General features: G+C 37.5%; 1 protein-coding gene across 1 annotated transcript in view; it reads left to right on the plus strand.

Annotated features, from left to right (window-relative positions):
• The window catches only part of LYST (lysosomal trafficking regulator), a 146,107-nt gene that overhangs the window by 40,286 nt on the left and 86,564 nt on the right, over window positions 1–19,257 (plus strand). Inside the window, exons 13-20 of the mRNA XM_065894463.1 lie at window positions 1,525–1,685; window positions 2,536–2,726; window positions 5,204–5,449; window positions 8,957–9,130; window positions 10,412–10,561; window positions 14,147–14,284; window positions 15,086–15,284; window positions 17,488–17,619. Of these exons, the coding sequence (XP_065750535.1) occupies window positions 1,525–1,685; window positions 2,536–2,726; window positions 5,204–5,449; window positions 8,957–9,130; window positions 10,412–10,561; window positions 14,147–14,284; window positions 15,086–15,284; window positions 17,488–17,619 (1,391 nt within the window). The remainder of the gene's footprint in view (window positions 1–1,524; window positions 1,686–2,535; window positions 2,727–5,203; window positions 5,450–8,956; window positions 9,131–10,411; window positions 10,562–14,146; window positions 14,285–15,085; window positions 15,285–17,487; window positions 17,620–19,257) is intronic.

Genomic DNA, 19,257 nt, shown 5'->3' on the forward strand with positions numbered 1-19,257 from the left:
AGCTGACAGATATAGGAATCGTAAACTAATCATTAGACATGTTCAGAGTGAGAGTCTAGATGTTCTCTGTGGCCAGTTCTGAAGTTATGGGTATAGTCACTTGATTCACATAGCACTAATTTTTACTCACCCACTTATTTCTTCATTACCTTGAGGGAATTTTTTCCCCTTTGGTACAAGTTAATGATTTTATCTATTGATAGAGCAATGAGCAAGTGACCAAGGATGAATCTATTATTCTGTTGATTTAAATTCGGCACTATTTTTATCACTCTCTGAACTAATAGAATAATCTCTACAAATAATATATTTCAGGATGTAATGACACTGAAAAAACCTATTAATATTTTCTATTAATTTTTATTTGATGAACAGCACACAAATATGGTAGGAATATATGGCACATAGTAGATAGTATGAATTATTTTAGTGTTTGTTGAACTCATCTCGCATTGATCTTACAGTAGGTTTTCTTTGCCCATAAAAACTGTATTGTCATAATGCCACTAGGGGGCAGTACTGTTTCAGTCACAGCCATTTAGTTGGTTCAAGAAAGATGCCTGTACAGTAATAGAAGTTATCTCACTATAATGTTATATGTCAATTATACCTCAGTAAAAAAGAGTTAGCTCACATCTTTCCTTTGTTAAAAATACTCCTATTAAAATAGTTCAATTTATATGTTGAGTATGAAGCAGAAAGCCTTAGGGGAAAGTTTTTAAATAAATACATACCAAAATAGAATATCTCATTATTAGCTTATTCTAAGTCCTTTGTCTTATTCACAAACTTTGTCTTTATAAGCTACCTTCATTATCTTAATATGGAGGTTAAAACATTTCTAAAATGGGGGTAGAGCTTGGCACTCTGCCATTTCAACTAGAGGATGAAGTTCTCCCATCATGTGTGTCTCTCTAGGAGAAACCGCTAGTTTACCTCTTCCTACTCTGCCTTTTGTAAGGATTCCTGTAACCTTTATATGAAGGAAAGCAAGAGACTAATCAAAAGCTCGGTGATGATTTAGCACTGAAAAAACAGAAAATGCCAAAAAGCATTGGCGTTTTAGTGCCTTGTCAGAGCAAAACCTGAAGAAGTGATATTCTTTTTCTGATTAGTTTTTGAAGCCCTCATAGAGGACATGAGATTTTTAGGAATTGTTTACTGAGATGGGAGACTTTCTGGTAAAATCAGGGGGGAAGTGGTAGATTTATATCTTAAACCAGGAAGGTGAATATGCAGAAGTCAAGTGGCAAAGAAAGCTTGCAGCAAATGTCTGGTCATGCTTCCCACGGCCTGGTGTAGGACCATCAGCATCTCTGTTCTGCTGCCCTCCTCTGGGGGCTTGTGGACCAGCAGCACCTTGGACCAAGGCACGAGAGAATCAGCCCTCCTCTCTGTCCCATCACCAGCTATCTGATACTGAACCAAGAAACGTGTTCAAGAATTTCCCGTTTTTAAACATTCATACTTTAAAAATCCCTAGTACTCACTGAAGTAATTGATTTAACTTTGTTTTTAACGTAGGAAGCCTGATGTTACTTTGGATTTTATGCTTCCAAGAAAAACAAGTTTGTCATCTGACAGCAATAAAACATTTTGCATGATTGGCCATTGTTTATCATCCCAAGAAGAATTTCTGCAATTGGCTGGCAAATGGGACCTGGGAAATTTACTTCTTTTCAATGGTATATTTTTCCCCTTCAAAGCATTTCCAAATTTTTCTTTCAGTTAACAAATGTTAAACTAAGTTACTTATCCTGGATAAAGTATTAATCCCTGTTCCTTCACTTGTACTTAGTAGGTACTGTATTTCCTAGATTCCAAGATGTACTTTTAAAATATTTTAACATTTTTATAATCTAGGTGCTTCTTATAATTGATACATACATTTAATGTAGAGGTGTACATCCTACCCCCATACCCTCCCCAAAAGAGATGCTTATATTAAATCAACTTTATAATCCTGGAAAATGCACTGTTATGACAGGTACACTTAGACTGGTTGTCTCTTTTATTTATAATTTTAATATATTAAAAAATACCACATTTTAGGGGAAAAAGAAATATGTGATTTAAAAAAATATATCACCAAACCTGGCACGTAATAGCATTCAGACAGTGTTTATTGAATAGATGGATGGATGGATGAAGGAATAAAGATCCACATGTTATTTTTAAAAGGAATTTACTGAGGTATAGTTTCCATTTACAAAAAAGAAAAAAAAAGAGGCGAAACAAAACCAAACCTGCTTTTAGCCTAAAGAGCAACTAGACATTTCATGACTTCATTGTACCAAGAGCTTTCAGTTAACTTTATATATGTATCTATGTTAATTCATCTTACATCCAGCAGATAATCTTGCTGTAAATTATTTGCTCATTACACCAATTTGGAAATTGAGGCTTTATCAATTTTGTAAGATACAGTGAACAACTATAAGAATCTAGCAAAAAAACCCTCTTGGTTTCTTGTATTTTACGAAAAACTTTGGTTGGAGTATTTTAAGTAAATAACTTTATTTTTTTGCTCTTCAGGAGCTAAGATTGGCTCACAAGAGGCATTTTATTTATATGCTTGTGGACCCAATTATACATCCATAATGCCATGTAAATATGGCAAGCCTGTGAATGACTACTCCAAATATATTAATAAAGACATTTTGCAATGTGAACAAATCAGAGAACTTTTTATGACCAACAAAGATGTGGACATTGGTCTTCTAATTGTAAGTTTCCATTTTATAAGTTTTAACTTTATAGTAACTGTTATGTATGTTTATTGAATGTGTCATTAGCTGGGAATTAGATTTTTAGAGTTTTTCTTTTCTGTTTGTCAATATTTTCTTTACTTAGAAATGTTTTTCTTTTTAATTGAAATACTTTGACCACCTCAGAATTCATTTTCATGTTTCAAATTTTCGTCTGCTTTTCCTTGGAACTATATTTCTATACTAAGTATCAGTTTAGTTTAGATTATACCTATTAATCATTTGAGAAAAATGTTTATGATATAATGAAAATATAACACGTGTTAGCCTTAAAAAATTGCTTATTACCTTTCTCTCCCATACTTACAAATAAATACTAACTTTTATTTATATTAATTACACATATTCAGATTTTAGAATATTTCTTTCTTTAATATCAATAACAACTAGGAATTTTGCTTTCAAATGATTGCTCACTCTGCTTATATGAGACTCTTGATTGCATTTTATACATTATTCTAATATTTTGCTATACTAATATATAGATTAGGAGCTTGTGATAGGTATTTTTCATTATAGCAGCTAGGAAACTGACCCTTCATGGTCTTAGAAGATCTACTAAAAGCTGGTAGAGTTTTTTAGCCATGAAACTATGTTCCTCCTTCTCTTGCTTTCTTATGAGAGGTACAATTATAAGTCAGAGATATTTCTTACTTGGAGACTACTACTTTGGGATCTATTTTGTTGTTATTGTTGTTGTTAATGAGGTGTATATTTTACAATCAAAATATATTATATTTTAAAGCTGTAACATTTGACTACAGTGAAGGAGAAGTTCTAGTTCAGATATTTTGTAAAACACATGTAAGTCTTAAGTGGTGTTAAATATATATCTGTGGTAAAATAAATATAGAGTAGATACCTGTGGAATTTAACTGAAGATCTGGTATTAGGCACACAATCTTTTTCTCCCTAAGGAGTATTTTAAAATGGGGGTTGGGGGCATTTTGGCTGTCCGCTATTATTGAGTGGGGGCCAGGGATTTTTAGTATTCTACAGCACATGGGCGGTGTCATACAACTGAGAATTAATCCCACCCCAAATGTGCCACCGTTGACCAAACATGCTTTAGAGAAATGATTCTCCAACCAGAATCACCCAGAGGGCTTGTTAAAACGTAGATTGCTGGGCCAGAGCTTCGGCTTCAGTAGATCTGAAGTGTGGTCCAAGAGTTTGCATTTGTAACAAATTCCCAGGTCATGCTGATGCTCCTGGTTGGGGACCACACATTGAGCATCTCCGCTTTAGGAAGACGAAGGAGCTCATACAACAAATGTCTGTTCAAAACATAATTTTATTTTGTCCGAAAAGAATATAGGTTGTAAGTCATAAAATGCAACAGGAATTATCACAGATAAAAATTATACAGGTTTTATGTGAAAAGTCTTTTTTAGAAAGCAGATTTTTAAAGCCTGACTTCATTATTTTGGGGTTATGAGGTGTGAGTTAGCAGTCAGGCAGAGATGGTGCCCTCCTGGCAAGGCATTGGTGTCAGGTGGGACATGTTTCAGGTAACTGGGCATTTTATCAGGTTTCTAATGAAAACTGTTACAGATATACAATTTTGTTTCACCCAGCATAATCATATACAGTAGACTGTGTAGTCAGTTTAGTTGGTATGCATATATGCTAGGTGATGCCTGATGAAACTATACTTAAATTACCACGAGTTGAAAATGATCGAAGCCCAAGGCCCCACCGCCCGCCCCGGCTTCTGTGAGAAGATCTTGAATCTACCTGATTTCCCTAAGCTTGAGCTCCTGCAGCTGCCTCCACGGAGGGCGCCTCAGAGTATATTTTGCATTTAAAATTTACCATCATTTTAAAAGTAGTTAATAGAATATTTGACAGACAGCCAGAACCTGATCAAAACTACCCTCTGCATGGGAGAAATATTGAAAATTCCATTCAATTTCAGTTAGGTACGCTGATAGTCTGGAATTTTATTCTAGTAGAAAGAATGATCTAGTTTAGAGTCATCTTTAAATGAGTAGGCAGCCCATGAGCAAATTCAAGACCAAGATACATTTGAATACATTGACCCAGAGTCTCCAACTCATAGGGTTGTAAAGATTGGTTAATATTTATAAATGCATAGAACACTGCCTGGCACGCAATGAGTGTGGTATGGGCTTGTTGTTTTCAGTGATAATAGGTATAATTTCATGTTTATTCTCAAAAGATCAAAGCTGGAACTTTTCTCAGCCTTGATGTGGTTTACACATATTGATCTCTGCTAAATGAAACTGATCTTTTCCTTTGTGGGGACCTGTGTTGCTTCTCATGTCCATCTTTGTTTAGTGTAGTGTCTCTCTTTTTTAAAACAAAGAAAAGGATTTCTTGGTTGTCTTTTCACTTTGAAATATTCATTTGCTAGTTAATAACTTACTTTTTAAACTTTGTTTAGTTACTGAAGGAAAATATTTGTGTTTCAGGAAAATCTTTCCGTTGTGTATACCACTTACTGTCCTGCTCAGTACACCATCTATGAGCCAGTTATTAGACTTAAAGGTCAAATGAAAACACAACTCTCTCAAAGACCCTTCAGCTCAAAAGAAGTTCACAGCATCTTATTAGAACCTTATCATCTAAAGAATCTCCGGCCCACTGAATGTAAAACCCTTCAAGGCATTCTGCACGAAATTGGTGGAACTGGTATATTTGTCTTTCTCTTTGCTAGGGTAAGAATCACTGCTTATAATTTTATTTAAGGAGAAACTACCTCTTTATTATTGATACATTTTAGGATTTCTTTTCGAATACAAATAAAGCCATATATCAACTATATTAAACTTTTAAGATTAAAAAAGCACATATTGTTTAGAATGTCATCAAACTTTCTGCCACAGATAATTTTTGATTAAAATTTCTTTTTAATTTATGAAGATTTTAGAAGTTTCCTATTATCCAGAAATGCAATTAGAACAATTAAGTGTTAAATGTACAAGATTTAAAATTGCCAATGAGAAAAAAGAAAAGCATATCATAGTAAAAATATAGAAGAAATGTATTCCTTAAAATAATTTTGTGAAACTTGTTTTTCCCTTGAAGCTTCCAGATGCATGGGGAAAAAAAGGTCAAATAAGTACAAAAATAGTTTGTTCGGGTTTGAAGTTTATTTAAAGCGAAGGAGAAATACAAAAATTTTGACTCATGCCATAGGTACTGTTTTAGAGAAACATGTTTAATTATCTGTTCTATTTAGTCATCTGAGGGCCAGCACCATATCTTTCCTGGTGCAGAGTAGGCAGTCAATAGTGTATGTGACTGTTTCGGGGATTGGTAGAATCCAGATGGGGGTACAAATGGCCTCTCTTCAGTACAAGTCATTTCTACTTCCTTGTGGTGCATATCCTTGTTTAATTAAAGCTGCCCTGATCTTTTTTCATCCTCAAAAATTTCTCCTTAAGTATAACTTCTGCAACATTATACTGTCTCCCTAACCGGCCTTCTTTCTTTTAACCTTTTGATTAATTTTGCAATAAGAGACATATCAGTGTTTGTTGTTATTGTTCTTTTTTTTTTTGCGGTACGCGGGCCTCTCACTGCTGTGGCCTCTCCCGTTGCGGCGGAGCACAGGCTCCGGACGCTCAGGCTCAGCGGCCATGGCTCACAGGCCCAGCCGCTCTGCGTGCATGTGGGATCTTCCCGGACCGGGGCACGAACCCGTGTCCCCTGCATCGGCAGGCAGACTCTCAACCACTGTGCCACCAGGGAAGCCCATTTGTTACTGTTCTTATAAATATTTGATAAGCATTTGATCCACCATACTCTAAGCTGTCTTTCCTCCTTTTGCTTTCTCAAACTTTTTTTTTGCATCTAGTACCTAGTGTTTTAAAATTAAAAGCTTTTCATTTAACTTACCAGCATTTTGTGATCTACTTTTATAGCTTTGTATAATTTCAAAACGGTTTTTCCTCTTTCATCACGTTATTGAATATAATTTTGTTATGTTTACTGTTACACAGTGACTAGATCCTAGAGGAAATGGTTAATTTTTTATCTTGCATACATATAGGATCTTGCCAATAAGACTTTTAAAGTATGTTTTTACACTTAAAACTTAGAAACTTTGTTTAGTATCCGTCCTTTCCTACAAAAATAAAATTCAGTCTCCTTAAAATCCTTACACGTGGGACTTCCCTGGTGACGTAGTGGTTAAGAATCCGCCTGCCAGTGCAGGGGACAGGGGTTCGATCCTTGGTCCGGGAAGATCTCACATGCCGCAGAGCAACTAAGCCCGTGCGCCACAACTACGGAGCCTGCGCTCTAGAGCCCGCGAGCCACAACTACTGAAGCTCAAGTGCCTAGAGCCCGTGCTCCGCAACGAGACAAGCCACCGCAATGGGAAGCCCATGCACCGCAACAAAGAGTAGCCCCTGCTCACTGCAACTAGAGAAAGCCCGTGCACAGCAACGAAGACCCAACACAGCCAAAAATAAATTTTTAAAAAATCCTTACACATATAGCCTGCCTGTTTTTTTTTTTTAACATCTTTATTGGAGTATAATTGCTTTACAGTGGTGTGTTATAGCCTGCCTTTTGAGCCTAATGTCCACCATCCAACCAAATAGGCAATCTGCATTCTCCTAGATGCACCGTGAACTTCCAGTCTTCGTCTCTCTCCTGACTGTGGCCCACCCTGGCCACCCATTTATCCCTGCTTCCCAGGGTTTTGCTCTCTCTCCAGGCCATCTTCTCCATGTAGGCTTCCCTGTGCTGAGCAGAGTGGAGTCAGAAGTAGTTTTTATGCTCTCGTGCATTCACGGTGTCTCACTCTTCTTTGCCTTTTATCATCATAATAAGGTGTGTGTTTCTTCCATATAGTCGTTTCCAGAAAGCACTGGGGGAATCGAAGTGCAAGTCACAATCCGTAGTTTCTATACGTACGTCTTATCATTTGACCCCCATTGGAGGCAGGTAGCACGCCTATTACTTCTTCATCTCCCACAGCACAGAACACAGATCCTGTTTGTTGAGTGACTAATCATCAAAAATTTGAGGCATTTTGCTGACATTTCAGATCACTAATAAAATGCTACTGAATTCTAAGGTTATCAGTGTTATTTTAGTCAATTTATAGAATATTTAAGAGACAAATGAACACGGAATTTATGGGGGTTTTTTTGTACTGTGTATTCATTATTTTTTTTAACATCTTTATTGGAGTATAATTGCTTTACAATGTTGTGTTAGTTTCTGCTTTATAACAAAGAGAATCAGTTATACATATACATATGTTCCCATATCTCTTCCTTCTTGCGTCTGCCTCCCTCCCACCCTCCCTACCCCACCCCTCTAGGTGGTCACAAAGCACCGAGCTCATCTCCCTGTGCTATGCGGCTGCTTCCCACTAGCTATCTACCTTACGTTTGGCAGTGTATATAATGTCCATGCCATTCTCTTACTTCGTCCCAGCTTATCCTTCCCCCTCCTTGTGTCCTTAAGTCCATTCTCTACATCTGTGTCTTTATTCCTGTCCTGCCTCTAGGTTCTTCTGAACCTTTTTTTTTTAGGTTCCATATGTATGTGTTAGCATACGGTATTTGTTTTTCTCTTTCTGACTTACTTCACTCTGTATGACAGACTCTGGGTCCATCCACCTCACTACAAATAACTCAAATTTCGTTTCTTTTTATGGCTGAGTAATATTCCACTGTATATATGTGCCACATCTTCTTTATCCATTCATCTGTTGACGGACACTTAGGTTGCTTCCATGTCCTGGCTATTGTAAATAGAGCTGCAATGAACATGGTGGTACATGACTCTTTTTGAATTATGGTTCTCTCAGGGTATTTGCCCGGTAGTGGGATTGCTGGGTCATATGGTACTTCTATTTTTAGTTTTTTAAGGACCTCCATACTGTTCCCCATGGTGGCTGTATCAGTTTATCAATTTACATTCCCACCAACAGTGCAAGAGCGTTCCCTTTTCTCCACATCCTCTCCAGCATTTATTGTTCGTAGATTTTTTGATGATGGCCAGTCTGACTGGTGTGAGGTGAGAATTTATGGTTTTTAGTTTTGTTTCTTTACAATTCTTAAGTAATTACAAACAGTGTCAGCAATAAAAAAATAAGCTTTCAAATGAAACTAATGGGTTGACGTTACATAATGGAAGATAACCACACATGTTAAATTTTTAATCTCAACAAATTAGAAAAAATATATCTACTTTTTTTTTAGGTTGTGGAACTCAGTATCTGTGAAGAAACTCAAGCATTAGCACTGAGAATTATACTCTCATTAATTAAATACAACCAACAGAGAATGCATGAATTAGAAAATTGTAATGGACTTTCCATGATTCATCAGGTGTTGATCAAACAAAAATGCATTGTGGGCTTTCACATTTTGAAGGTAGGTTCTCATAAAACTTACTCTTTGGGGCTTCCCTGGTGGTGCAGTGGTTGAGAATCTGCCTGCCAATGCAGGGGACACGGGTTCGAGCCCTGGTCTGGGAGGACCCCGCATGCCATGGAGCAACTAGGCCCGTGAGCCACAACTACTGAGCCTGCGCGTCTGGAGCCTGTGCTCTGCAACAAGAGAGGCCGCGATAGTGAGAGGCCCGTGCACCACGATGAAGAGTGGCCCCTGCTTGCCACAACTAGACAAAGCCCTTGCACAGAAACGAAGACCCAACACAGCAAAAATAAATAAATTAATAAACTACTACCCACAACGTCTTCTAAAAAAAAAAAGAAATGAAAGTGGCTCTTGACACTATAAAAAACAACAACAACTTATTCTCAGAGTTTCATATGCAGTGATACCTCTTCATTAAAGTCTTCCAATAATAGAGTTTTGTGTTTCAGTTATTCCTGAAGAAAATGAAGGAAACTCAGTAGTATATGTTTAATCAAAGTAAGGCTCTTCTGGGTTTTTCATCAGTTAAATAATTACATTTTAATTGCCTTTAAAACATTTTAGAAGAGTAAAAGAAAAAAATTAAGATTTTTAGATCTTGATTAGCCAGCGATGTCTCCTTGGCTGGCCCCTCATTCTGTAGACTAGTGAAAGTGAAACCCACAGAGAGACCGCTGTTTGCTTCAGCTCCCACAGTTATGGAAGAGAACCTAGTTCTCCAGACACCTAGTGCTGTGCCGTTCCCGTTAGGCAATGCTGCTATAGAGTTAGCATCTGAAAGCCTTATTAGCTTTTATTGTGATCCAGCTGTCATCATATATTTAAGTACCTTTCTAACTAAAAGCACTTGGTAACATTGTGAAAGTATTTCTCTCTGAGGGTACTAGTACTAAGGCAAAAGACCATGCCTCTTCCCATGCCCCCAAACCCCAACTCTTGAAACTGTCAAGATCCATACATTTGTGGCATGAATGCTTCTTGGAAAAAATTTAAAACCCAACAGATTCATTGAATATAAAAAATAGGATGTGGTTTCTTTTACCCCATATTTGAAACTGAATAGTCATTTATAAATATTTGAAATTTGGGGGTTTTCTCATTACTTGAATTGTTTTACAAAACAATTTAAAGATACTTGGTGAAATGTTGAGTTATTCACTAGTTTTCCTTTGAATTTAATGTTATGACTGCTAAGATTGAAAGCTTAATATTTCTGTTGAATTTTTGGATTAACTGATTGTTGATGCATCTTGTATTAATGTTATTTTTCCATAGACCCTTCTTGAAGGTTGCTGTGGTGAAGATATTATTCATATCAATGAGAATGGAGAATTTAAGTTGGATGCTGAGTCTAACGCTATAATCCAGGATGTTAAACTGCTAGAGGAGCTATTGCTAGACTGGAGGATATGGAATAAAGCAGAGGCATGTACTATTTTTGTGGTAAAAAAACACTTGTGAATTTACCCTCAACAATTTTTACGTGTACAGTACAGTATTAACTGTATACACTTTGTTGTATGGCACTTCTCTAGAACTTTTTCATCTCGTTTGACTGAAACTCTACCCATTGGACAACAACTCCCCATTTCCCCTGCCCCCAGTCCCTGGCAACCACCATCTTACATTCTGTTTCTATGAGTCTGATTACATTAGATACTTAATACAAGTGGAATCATTCAGTGTTTGTCTTTTTGTGATTGGCTTATTTGACTTTGCATTATGTCCTCAAGGTTCATCTGTGTTGTAGCATATGACAAGATTTTTTTCTTTTTTAAGACGGAATAATATCCCATTGTATGTGTATTCCACATTTTCTTTATCTGTTCATCTGTCATGCACACTTAGCTTGCTTCCACATGTTGGCCATTGTGAATTACGTTGCAGTGAACATGGATGTGCAGAGGTCTCTCTGAGATCCTGTTTTCAATTATTTTATATATGTATGCAGAAGTAAGATTGTTGAATCATATGGTAGTTCTATTTTTAGCTTTTTGAGGAACCTCCGTACTATTTTCCGTAAGAGAAGCACCATTTTACAATCCTACCAACAACGTGCAAGTGATCCAAATTTTTTACATTCTCACCAAACAGTTGTTATTTTTTGATAGTGCCTGTTCTATAGGGTATGAAGTAATAGCTTGTTGTGGTTTTGATTGGCATTTATTTTCCTGATGATTAGTGATGATGAGCATCTTTTCATATACTTACTGGCCCTTTGTATATCTTCTTTGAAGAGATGTCCATTCAAGTCCTTTGAGCATTTTTTAACTGGGTTATTTGATTTTTTGTTAATGAGTTATAGGAGTTCTTTATATATTCTGCATATTAATCCTTATCTCGTTTATGGTTTGCAAGTATTTTCTCCCATTCTGTAGGTTGCCTTTTCACTCTGTTGATTGTTTCCTTTGGTGCACAAAAAGGCATTTACTTTTAAATATTCATCCAATCATTCTTTTGGAGAACAGAACAAATTTACCACTTCAACATACTGTTAATTGTAGATGGGAATCTGGAGATTAATTTCTGTGCAAGGTTTTAGACAGCCATGGATAATGCTGATCTGGAGGGTCAGGATCAGAGCTTGCGCTGCTGGTAGTAGCTAGAGCAGTACTTGGCTGGAGAACATTTGAGTCAATTGGAGACTTGCATTTACCATAAACTCTGAAAGGGGTCCTGCTAAGAGTGTGGAGAGTAGAGTCAAGGAGAGGGAAATAGACGCACTTCTGAGTAAGGGAGCCACGTTACCCAGAAGTCATAGAGCTGTATCAGTATACAGGGCAAGTCTATGAAGCCTTGGCTTCATGATAGGCATAAGCTAAGGAACATGCTTTGATCTTAGGTCTAGGCAAAGCATCTCAACAGCTGGATGGATCAGGTAGTCTTCACAAGGACCCAGCCAGGGAATGAATATAGGGCTGTTTCCTTTCTGCCCTAGTTATAAGCATAGTCTTCATGGTATGGCTCATAGAGCCTCCTTAGTTCTAGTGTAGACTGTAGATTGTCCAGAGTTATTTAGCGTGTAACAACAGTATCATCAGACATAATTAGAGACCAGTTCAAAGTGTGTACCTTTAGAATTTTTAAAAATTTGGTTACTTCCAAATTTGGCAACAGCCCCCCCAGATTTACTCACTATCAATAATGAGTTAGGAAGCTGAAGGAAACACTTCTAATCTGTCATTAACAAAAACAAGTTTTGATCAAACGTGCTAGAGGAAAGACAATTATTTTTCTGTTCTTCCTATATAAAATTATATTACAAAATTATTGTTATATGAAGAAGCAATCAAAGAATATACTCCTGCAAAACACAGGGGGAAAGTATTACAGAGCTGCGTCAGGCAGCTAACTATTGCTTTTTCTGGATTTTATGGTGTTGTCAGCTTTTAAAACTTTATATTTTGTTGTGATTTCTCATTCTGAATAAATACTCACTTTCAGAATTTAAAAAATCCATATATATATGTATGTGTATATACACACACACACATATATATGTATAAAAATACACTTAATGTTTCAGGGAGAGAAAGCAAATGAACATAGTGATAGTAAATACAAACAAGTTGGATCAAAGGCAGTATAAATATAAACATGTAATAAAGAAATAGCTCAATTGTAGATTGGAAGATCAGATCTTAACTAAAAATTGGACAGCTATTTTAGTATTTCAAAAGAGGATGCTAATTTGAGCATTAAAACACAGTGTGATTAAAAAACAAAACATTTTCTGTTGAATTCAAAAGCGATATACACAAATACTTCTATGGGTTTGAAATAAGATTTTCTTTCCTAATTATTGTTTTAGCTGAGTTGTTTTGTTTTTGTTGCTGGTTGTCTGTTTGCTTTGGCACTGCTCTATTTTAGTACTATTTTTCAGGCCTGAATCAAGTTTTCATACTTGGCCTGCCTCGTCTTCCAGTTTTCATATGTCTTTTTTCTCTCAGGGCACCTTGGCCCTGTCTTATAAAGAGAGAGGCCTTCGTTAGAATAGTATGATTAAGTCTGTCAATTCCTTGGCCTTTCCGTTATTCATTTCCATCGATAATGGCAGAAAAACAGCAAGACCTGCAACCCAAGGCAGTTAACTTTGCTTTTTGTTAATGACTTTGTTGAAAGGTTATTTGGGCTAATACAATGAAGTGAAGATTATCTTTCAGTAGTAGTTATCTATGTAAGATTCCTTTTCCTCTATTACTGTGGATAATTTAAGATTGGTTCAGTATGGGAGAAGCATTTTAAAGCACCTCAAAAGGATGCTAACTACTGTTTGAAACTGCATACTTAGTAATTGTGCAGATAATTCTATTATTTGGACTTAAAAGTAAATTAATCCAAAATGCAGAATTTCTACATTGTCTAACTTTTTTCACTTTAGTACATCTTGTTCTAAAATTATTTGATTAAATGCTGCACACAGGAATTAGCATTGAAATCTGTACATTTTTAATAATGCTCTTTGAAACTAAATTATTTGTAAATAGTTAATATTGATAATGTGTTTCATGTGTTTCTTTTTCTTTTTATAAATTTATTTATTTTTGGCTGTGTTGGGTCTTCGTTGCTGCGCGCGGGCTTTCTCTAGTTGTGGCGAGCGGGGGCTACTCTTCCTTGCGGTGTGCGTCCTTCTCATTGCGGTGGCTTCTCTTGTTGCGGAGCACGGGCTCTAGGCACGCGGGCCTCAGTAGTTGTGGCACGCAGGCTCAGTAGTTGTGGCTCATGGGCTCTAGAGCACAGGCTCAGTCGTTGTGGCGCACAGGCTTAGTTGCTCCGTGGCATGTGGGATCTTCCCGGACCAGGGATCGAACCAATGTCCCCTCCATTGGCAGGTGAATTCTCAACCACTGTGCCACCAGGGAAGCCCTAAGATTTACTTTTTCAGACAAATTTAATCTTTGACCCTGAATATATACACAGTGTTAAACTGATGTATTGCATGTCTTCTAAAAAGCATGCAGCATGTTTTTCAGTAACTCTGTGCTAATCGGTATGTGTTTCTTTTCTCAGCAAGGTGTTTGGGAAACTCTGCTGGCAGCCCTAGAAGTCCTCCTCAGAGCAGATCACCAGCAGCAGATGTTTAATATTAAGCAGTTACTGAAAGCTCGAGTGGTGCATCACTTTCTACTGACTTGCCAGGTTTTGCAGGTACTTTTCATGTAACTTTACTTCTGGAGATATTTTCTGCGATGATTTCTGTTTAATAACTCAACGCTATGGACTCAGATTTTTGAGGGAATTTCAGTGAGGTTATTTTCTGTCTGCCCTACTCTCCAGGATCCCTTCTTTCAGCTGATAGTATCGGAGTTTTTTAGCCCCAGCCTCTTGTAGCTTGACCTTTCCTAACTCAGTTACAAAAGAGCAACTGCTAAATTCCAGAAATATTTCTTTATGTTGGGGTAAAATAATAATCTTGTAGTCTCTCGGGCATCAACTGTAGTGATATTTTAACTTGTTCCATATTTCTTAAATAACAAGTACCAGTATGTGTTGGATGCACTACTCTGACATGTTTTCTATGTGGTTTAAGTTAGCCACATAACCACTTCGGGCCTCCGTATTCTAGAAATGATGGATAAAACCTCTCAGAGCTGTTGTGAGAAATAACTCTGTAGACTGGAACATAGTGTATTCATGTAATCAGTTTTGTCTATCAAAAAATTTCCCTTCTGAACCCATAGTAGTAGCAGGAGAAGTAGTCGTAGTAGTAGTAGTGATAAGAGTACTAATAGTAGCTAACATTTATATGGGGACATTGGTTTTAATGAATTTTAATAACAGGGTTGCTTGAATTGAGAAATAGCAACTCAATTGTATGGTAAATATGGTCAGTCTGGAGTAGTAAACCAACACAGTTCTATCTTAAACAGAATTATCTTGCTTCAGTGAGAAATGTTAGTTAAGCTGACAGTTCTCTTTAAATCTAAAGAGAGTGTTTCTTTTTTTCAGGAACACAAAGAGGGTCAGCTTACATCCATGCCCCGAGAGGTTTGTCGGTCATTTGTGAAAATCATAGCAGAAGTCCTTGGGTCTCCTCCGGATCTGGAATTATTGGCAGCTGTCTTCAGTTTCCTTTTAGCAGCTCACCCTCCTACCAATACTTACGTTTGCCATAACCCTGCAGGCTTCTACTTTTCTTTGCACATAGGTAGGTATGATCATTTTTGTTAGGTCTTGGCTGTTTCCACTTTTGTTTCTTCCTTCCCGCTTGATTTGTGTTTGTTTGATATATACTGAATGGCCTCTGTGCTGGAAATTAATCACACACTGGGATTGGGACAGGGGCAGAAGGCCATGAAATGAACCAGACATAGTCTCTGCCTTCAGAGGGCTTAAATGCCAAGAGGCAAGGGGAGATATATATGCTGAAATAATTATAATAAGAAACAATATCTGGTAAGTATGTAAGAGATGCAAAAGAAGAACTAATTAGATTTCAGAAGAGTTAGGGTTTCATTGGACAGGTATGGAGAGAGATTTAATAGATTAATATCTGCCATGGGCATTGCAGAATTTAAGTAAAATTTAATGGGTAGACTGGAGAATTAGCATTCCAGGTGAAGAGAATGACTTAAAGGGAGGAAAAATAGAAAGAGAAAATAAAGAATAATGAATTTTACCTAATATAAGGGATTTATAAAGGAGTAGTGAGAAATAGTACCATAAATATAGTTTGGGACCATCATTTATTCCACCCCACCCAAGCTCATATTAAACAAGTCCTTGAATGTAAGATCAGAGAATTTGAACTTGTATTCTAGTTGGGGGTAATTGAAGGATTTTGTTTTGTTGTGTTTGTTTTGAGCCAAGGAATACGATGTAAGTAAATTATTACAGTAAAATTCAGTATAGAGAAACCACCTGCATAGAAGTGAGTTGAAGCTCTGGGAACAGATGAGACCACTGAAGAAAAGTGTGGAGAGAGAGAGAAGGAAAAAGGAAGCTAAGGATGGAACTGTTGGTGATATTACTATTCAGAGGGTAGAACAAGAAAGAGTAATCTCAGCGTAAAAGAAAGATAGAAGAATCAGAGTTTTAAAAGAGCTAGGAAAAGGTGATGTGGTAAGAAAGCAAGCAAGAGTATATCTGTGAGAAAGCTAGATAGTAAATTTAGAGAGGGAAACTGGTTGTCCAACAGCCATTTTAAACAGTATAATAAGTGAATAAAATGATTCCGCCGCAGTAAAAATCCAAGTGAAATTATACAGCATGACTCTGTGTTAGGTTCAGCTAACATTTAGTAAATAAAGCAATGCCAAGATGCTGGTAGCGCTGGGTTGTTGCAACGATGAGTAAAATGTGGTCGCCTCCCTTAAGGAGTTTACAGTCTAGTAGAGGGGAGAGAGACATAAACAGGTAAGTATACCATGTGGAAAGCACAGCGATGTCAGTATTTCATTTTGGGTAGCATAGAGCACGGCGAGGGGATATTTCCCGGAGGTGGTGACGCCTGCTCTGAGTCTTAAAGGCTGAGTAGGAGTTGGAGGGAGAGGAGATTCTTGTAGCGGTAAGGAGGCAGCAGAAAGCCACTGGAAGGTTTTAAGCAGAGATTGGCATTTCATAGAGAGAAGGCTGGTAGCTATGAGGATTTGAGGGTGACCAGAGGTCCGTCACGGATACCATTTAGAAGTCTGAGGTAATAATCCAGGTGAGGGGGATTAGAGCCTGCCTTATAGCGCTTTGCTAGGGATGAGAAGAGTTCCAGAAACAGAAATAAAGTCAGTGGAACCTGGAGAGTGACTTGACATGGGTAAAGGAAAGGTTGTGGTCAAGGGTGGCTCCTGGATCCTGCATGGGAAATAGGTACTTCTACCAAAGGAACCAGAGAACAACACGGGAGGGAATTTAGGGCAGAAGGATGACTCAGATTTAGCTTTGTTGCATTTGTGGTGCATTTAAAAAATCAAGCAGTTGAATTTAGAAGTATGAAGCTCAAAAAGGAAGATTAAACTGGAGGTATCAACTTTGGAGTCATATTGGGGCTGTGTAAAAATAGAGAAGACACAGCCTTTCCCTCAAGGAATGAATTGATGAACAGTCTCCTTGGAGAGGTCATATTAGCGTATAAAAAGTGAACAGTTAGCAGCTAAACTATAGGAATAACTATAAGTACAGTTAGAATTCAAAGAAAATAGAAGTTAATGTGGCTAGTAGTAGTCAACAAAAGAATCTAGAGTAAGAAGTTGTAGAGGGTCCTCACGTATCAAATGCGCATTGTTATAAAGGATGCCGTTTTTTCTTTTTGCCTTGAACATCTTTTTGTAAACATTTGTATTTAACGACTTGCTTTTAAAGTTATATTTTTGTTTTATCCTTCTTTAAAATTGTCTGAAAACTTTTTTTGATCCTAGATGGCAAGATCTTTCAGGAGAAAGTACAGTCAATCATGTACCTGAGGCATTCTAGCAGTGGAGGAAAGTCTGTTACTAGCCCTGGATTTATGGTAATAAGCCCATGTGGTTTTACTGCTTCACCACCTGAAGGTAAACAGACAAACGAAAACAATGCTGAAAGTATAACCCTTCTGTATTTAGTTCTGAATATTAATAGATAAATAAATTGTACATGTTTTAGCAGCATAATACAACCTGATATTCAGGATAAATAAATGGAAGGCTAAACTTAAAAATGATAGAATATGTTTAGGGAATCCATTTCACTACTTTCTGATATCCGTAACTCAAGCTCAGTATAACAGGTGCCTCTCAGGAGAACTTAGGGAGTGGATGAGGCTCATGCCCTCTTGCTCTGGAATTCTCCCTCCCCTTCTGTCATAGTCATTTGTCTTTCATTAAGCTTCTGATTTATTTCCCCATTTTCTTCAAAAGCTGTGTTAGGCTTACTGTCTCCTTTCCACCTGAACTCATTCTAGACAACTTCACTTGCCACGTGAGTGGCCATCCGTACTCCAGCCTTGACCCTGGGGACCGTCCCCTCTACTTTATCTACCAGTCTGCTTGCATCTGTCTTAGACACCATCAAAGAACGCTTCCCACCCATAAACCTCCCGTCTCCCACTCTCTATGACAACTTCCTATCCTTCTGGTTTCTTTATCACCCTCCCAAGTTCCCTCTGCCTGTTTTCCCCTTCCAGCCTAGATCCCATCAGCCAATAATTTTATTTCTTCATTTTCCTTGTCTTGGCCTTTTAGCACGCTTGACCTGAAAAAGTCGAACCTTTCCTCAATCTAACCATCCTCACGCTGCTTAGAATTCCTGCCATTAAAAGGGTCTGTGGCATAGTTGGCCTTTTAATGCTGCCCTATAATTTTTCTGTATATTCAGAATCAGTTGCCTCTTCTGTCTCCATAGCAAGTATATTCAAGTCTTTAAGCTAACAGTACTTTTCTCTCTTCCTAGCTTGTTCTTAACAGAGAACCTCATCTCTATTTTTATAAAGAAAAAATAGGTACATGTCTCCTGGTTGTGAACTGACTGTATGTCTTTTCCTTTCCTGACTGCCATCCTCTCCCAGACTGAGACATTCCTTCTCCCGGACTGTTAGTCCCACCTACTCCTGTCTCCAGCTCCAATACAAATCATTAAATAGGCTGGTAAGATAGAGACATGGATAGATAAGACACAGTATCTGGGTATTAACCTCCAGTTTTCCTTCTCTCCCAAAGTGTTTCAGTTATTCTCTAGCACGTTTTACGGCCTTTTATTATAATATTTTAAGGCTATGTTTTAATTAGTTTTATTTGGAATTTCATAGGAAGTGTCATTTTTTAAATCATTGTGCATCACTCTGACACATTTTCTAGTACAATCATGCCCCCATTTCTTCCAGGTCGTTTGAACAGTCTCTTTTGGCAACCTTATTCCTCTAGCCAAAACCCAGAAATAACTAGGAAAAACTTCTGAGCTATGGAGCTGTTTTATTGCCACAAAGCCTGAGCTCTGAGCAGTTCATTCAGTGCTTCTTTACTTTATATCAGTGCTTCTCAAGTTTTAGCTTGCTGAAAACTCAGCTGGAGAACTGGTGAAAACGTAGATCCCTGGGCCCCTGCCTCACACGTTCTGATTCAGTAGATCTGGGGTGGAGCCTGAGAATGTGCATTTCAGACAGTCACACAGTGGTGCTTGATCCCCATGCTCCTGGCCCACAGACCATACCTTGA

This window comes from Phocoena phocoena, chromosome 16 (genome assembly GCF_963924675.1).
Source record: "Phocoena phocoena chromosome 16, mPhoPho1.1, whole genome shotgun sequence".
In the NCBI taxonomy this organism is placed as follows: domain Eukaryota; kingdom Metazoa; phylum Chordata; class Mammalia; order Artiodactyla; family Phocoenidae; genus Phocoena; species Phocoena phocoena.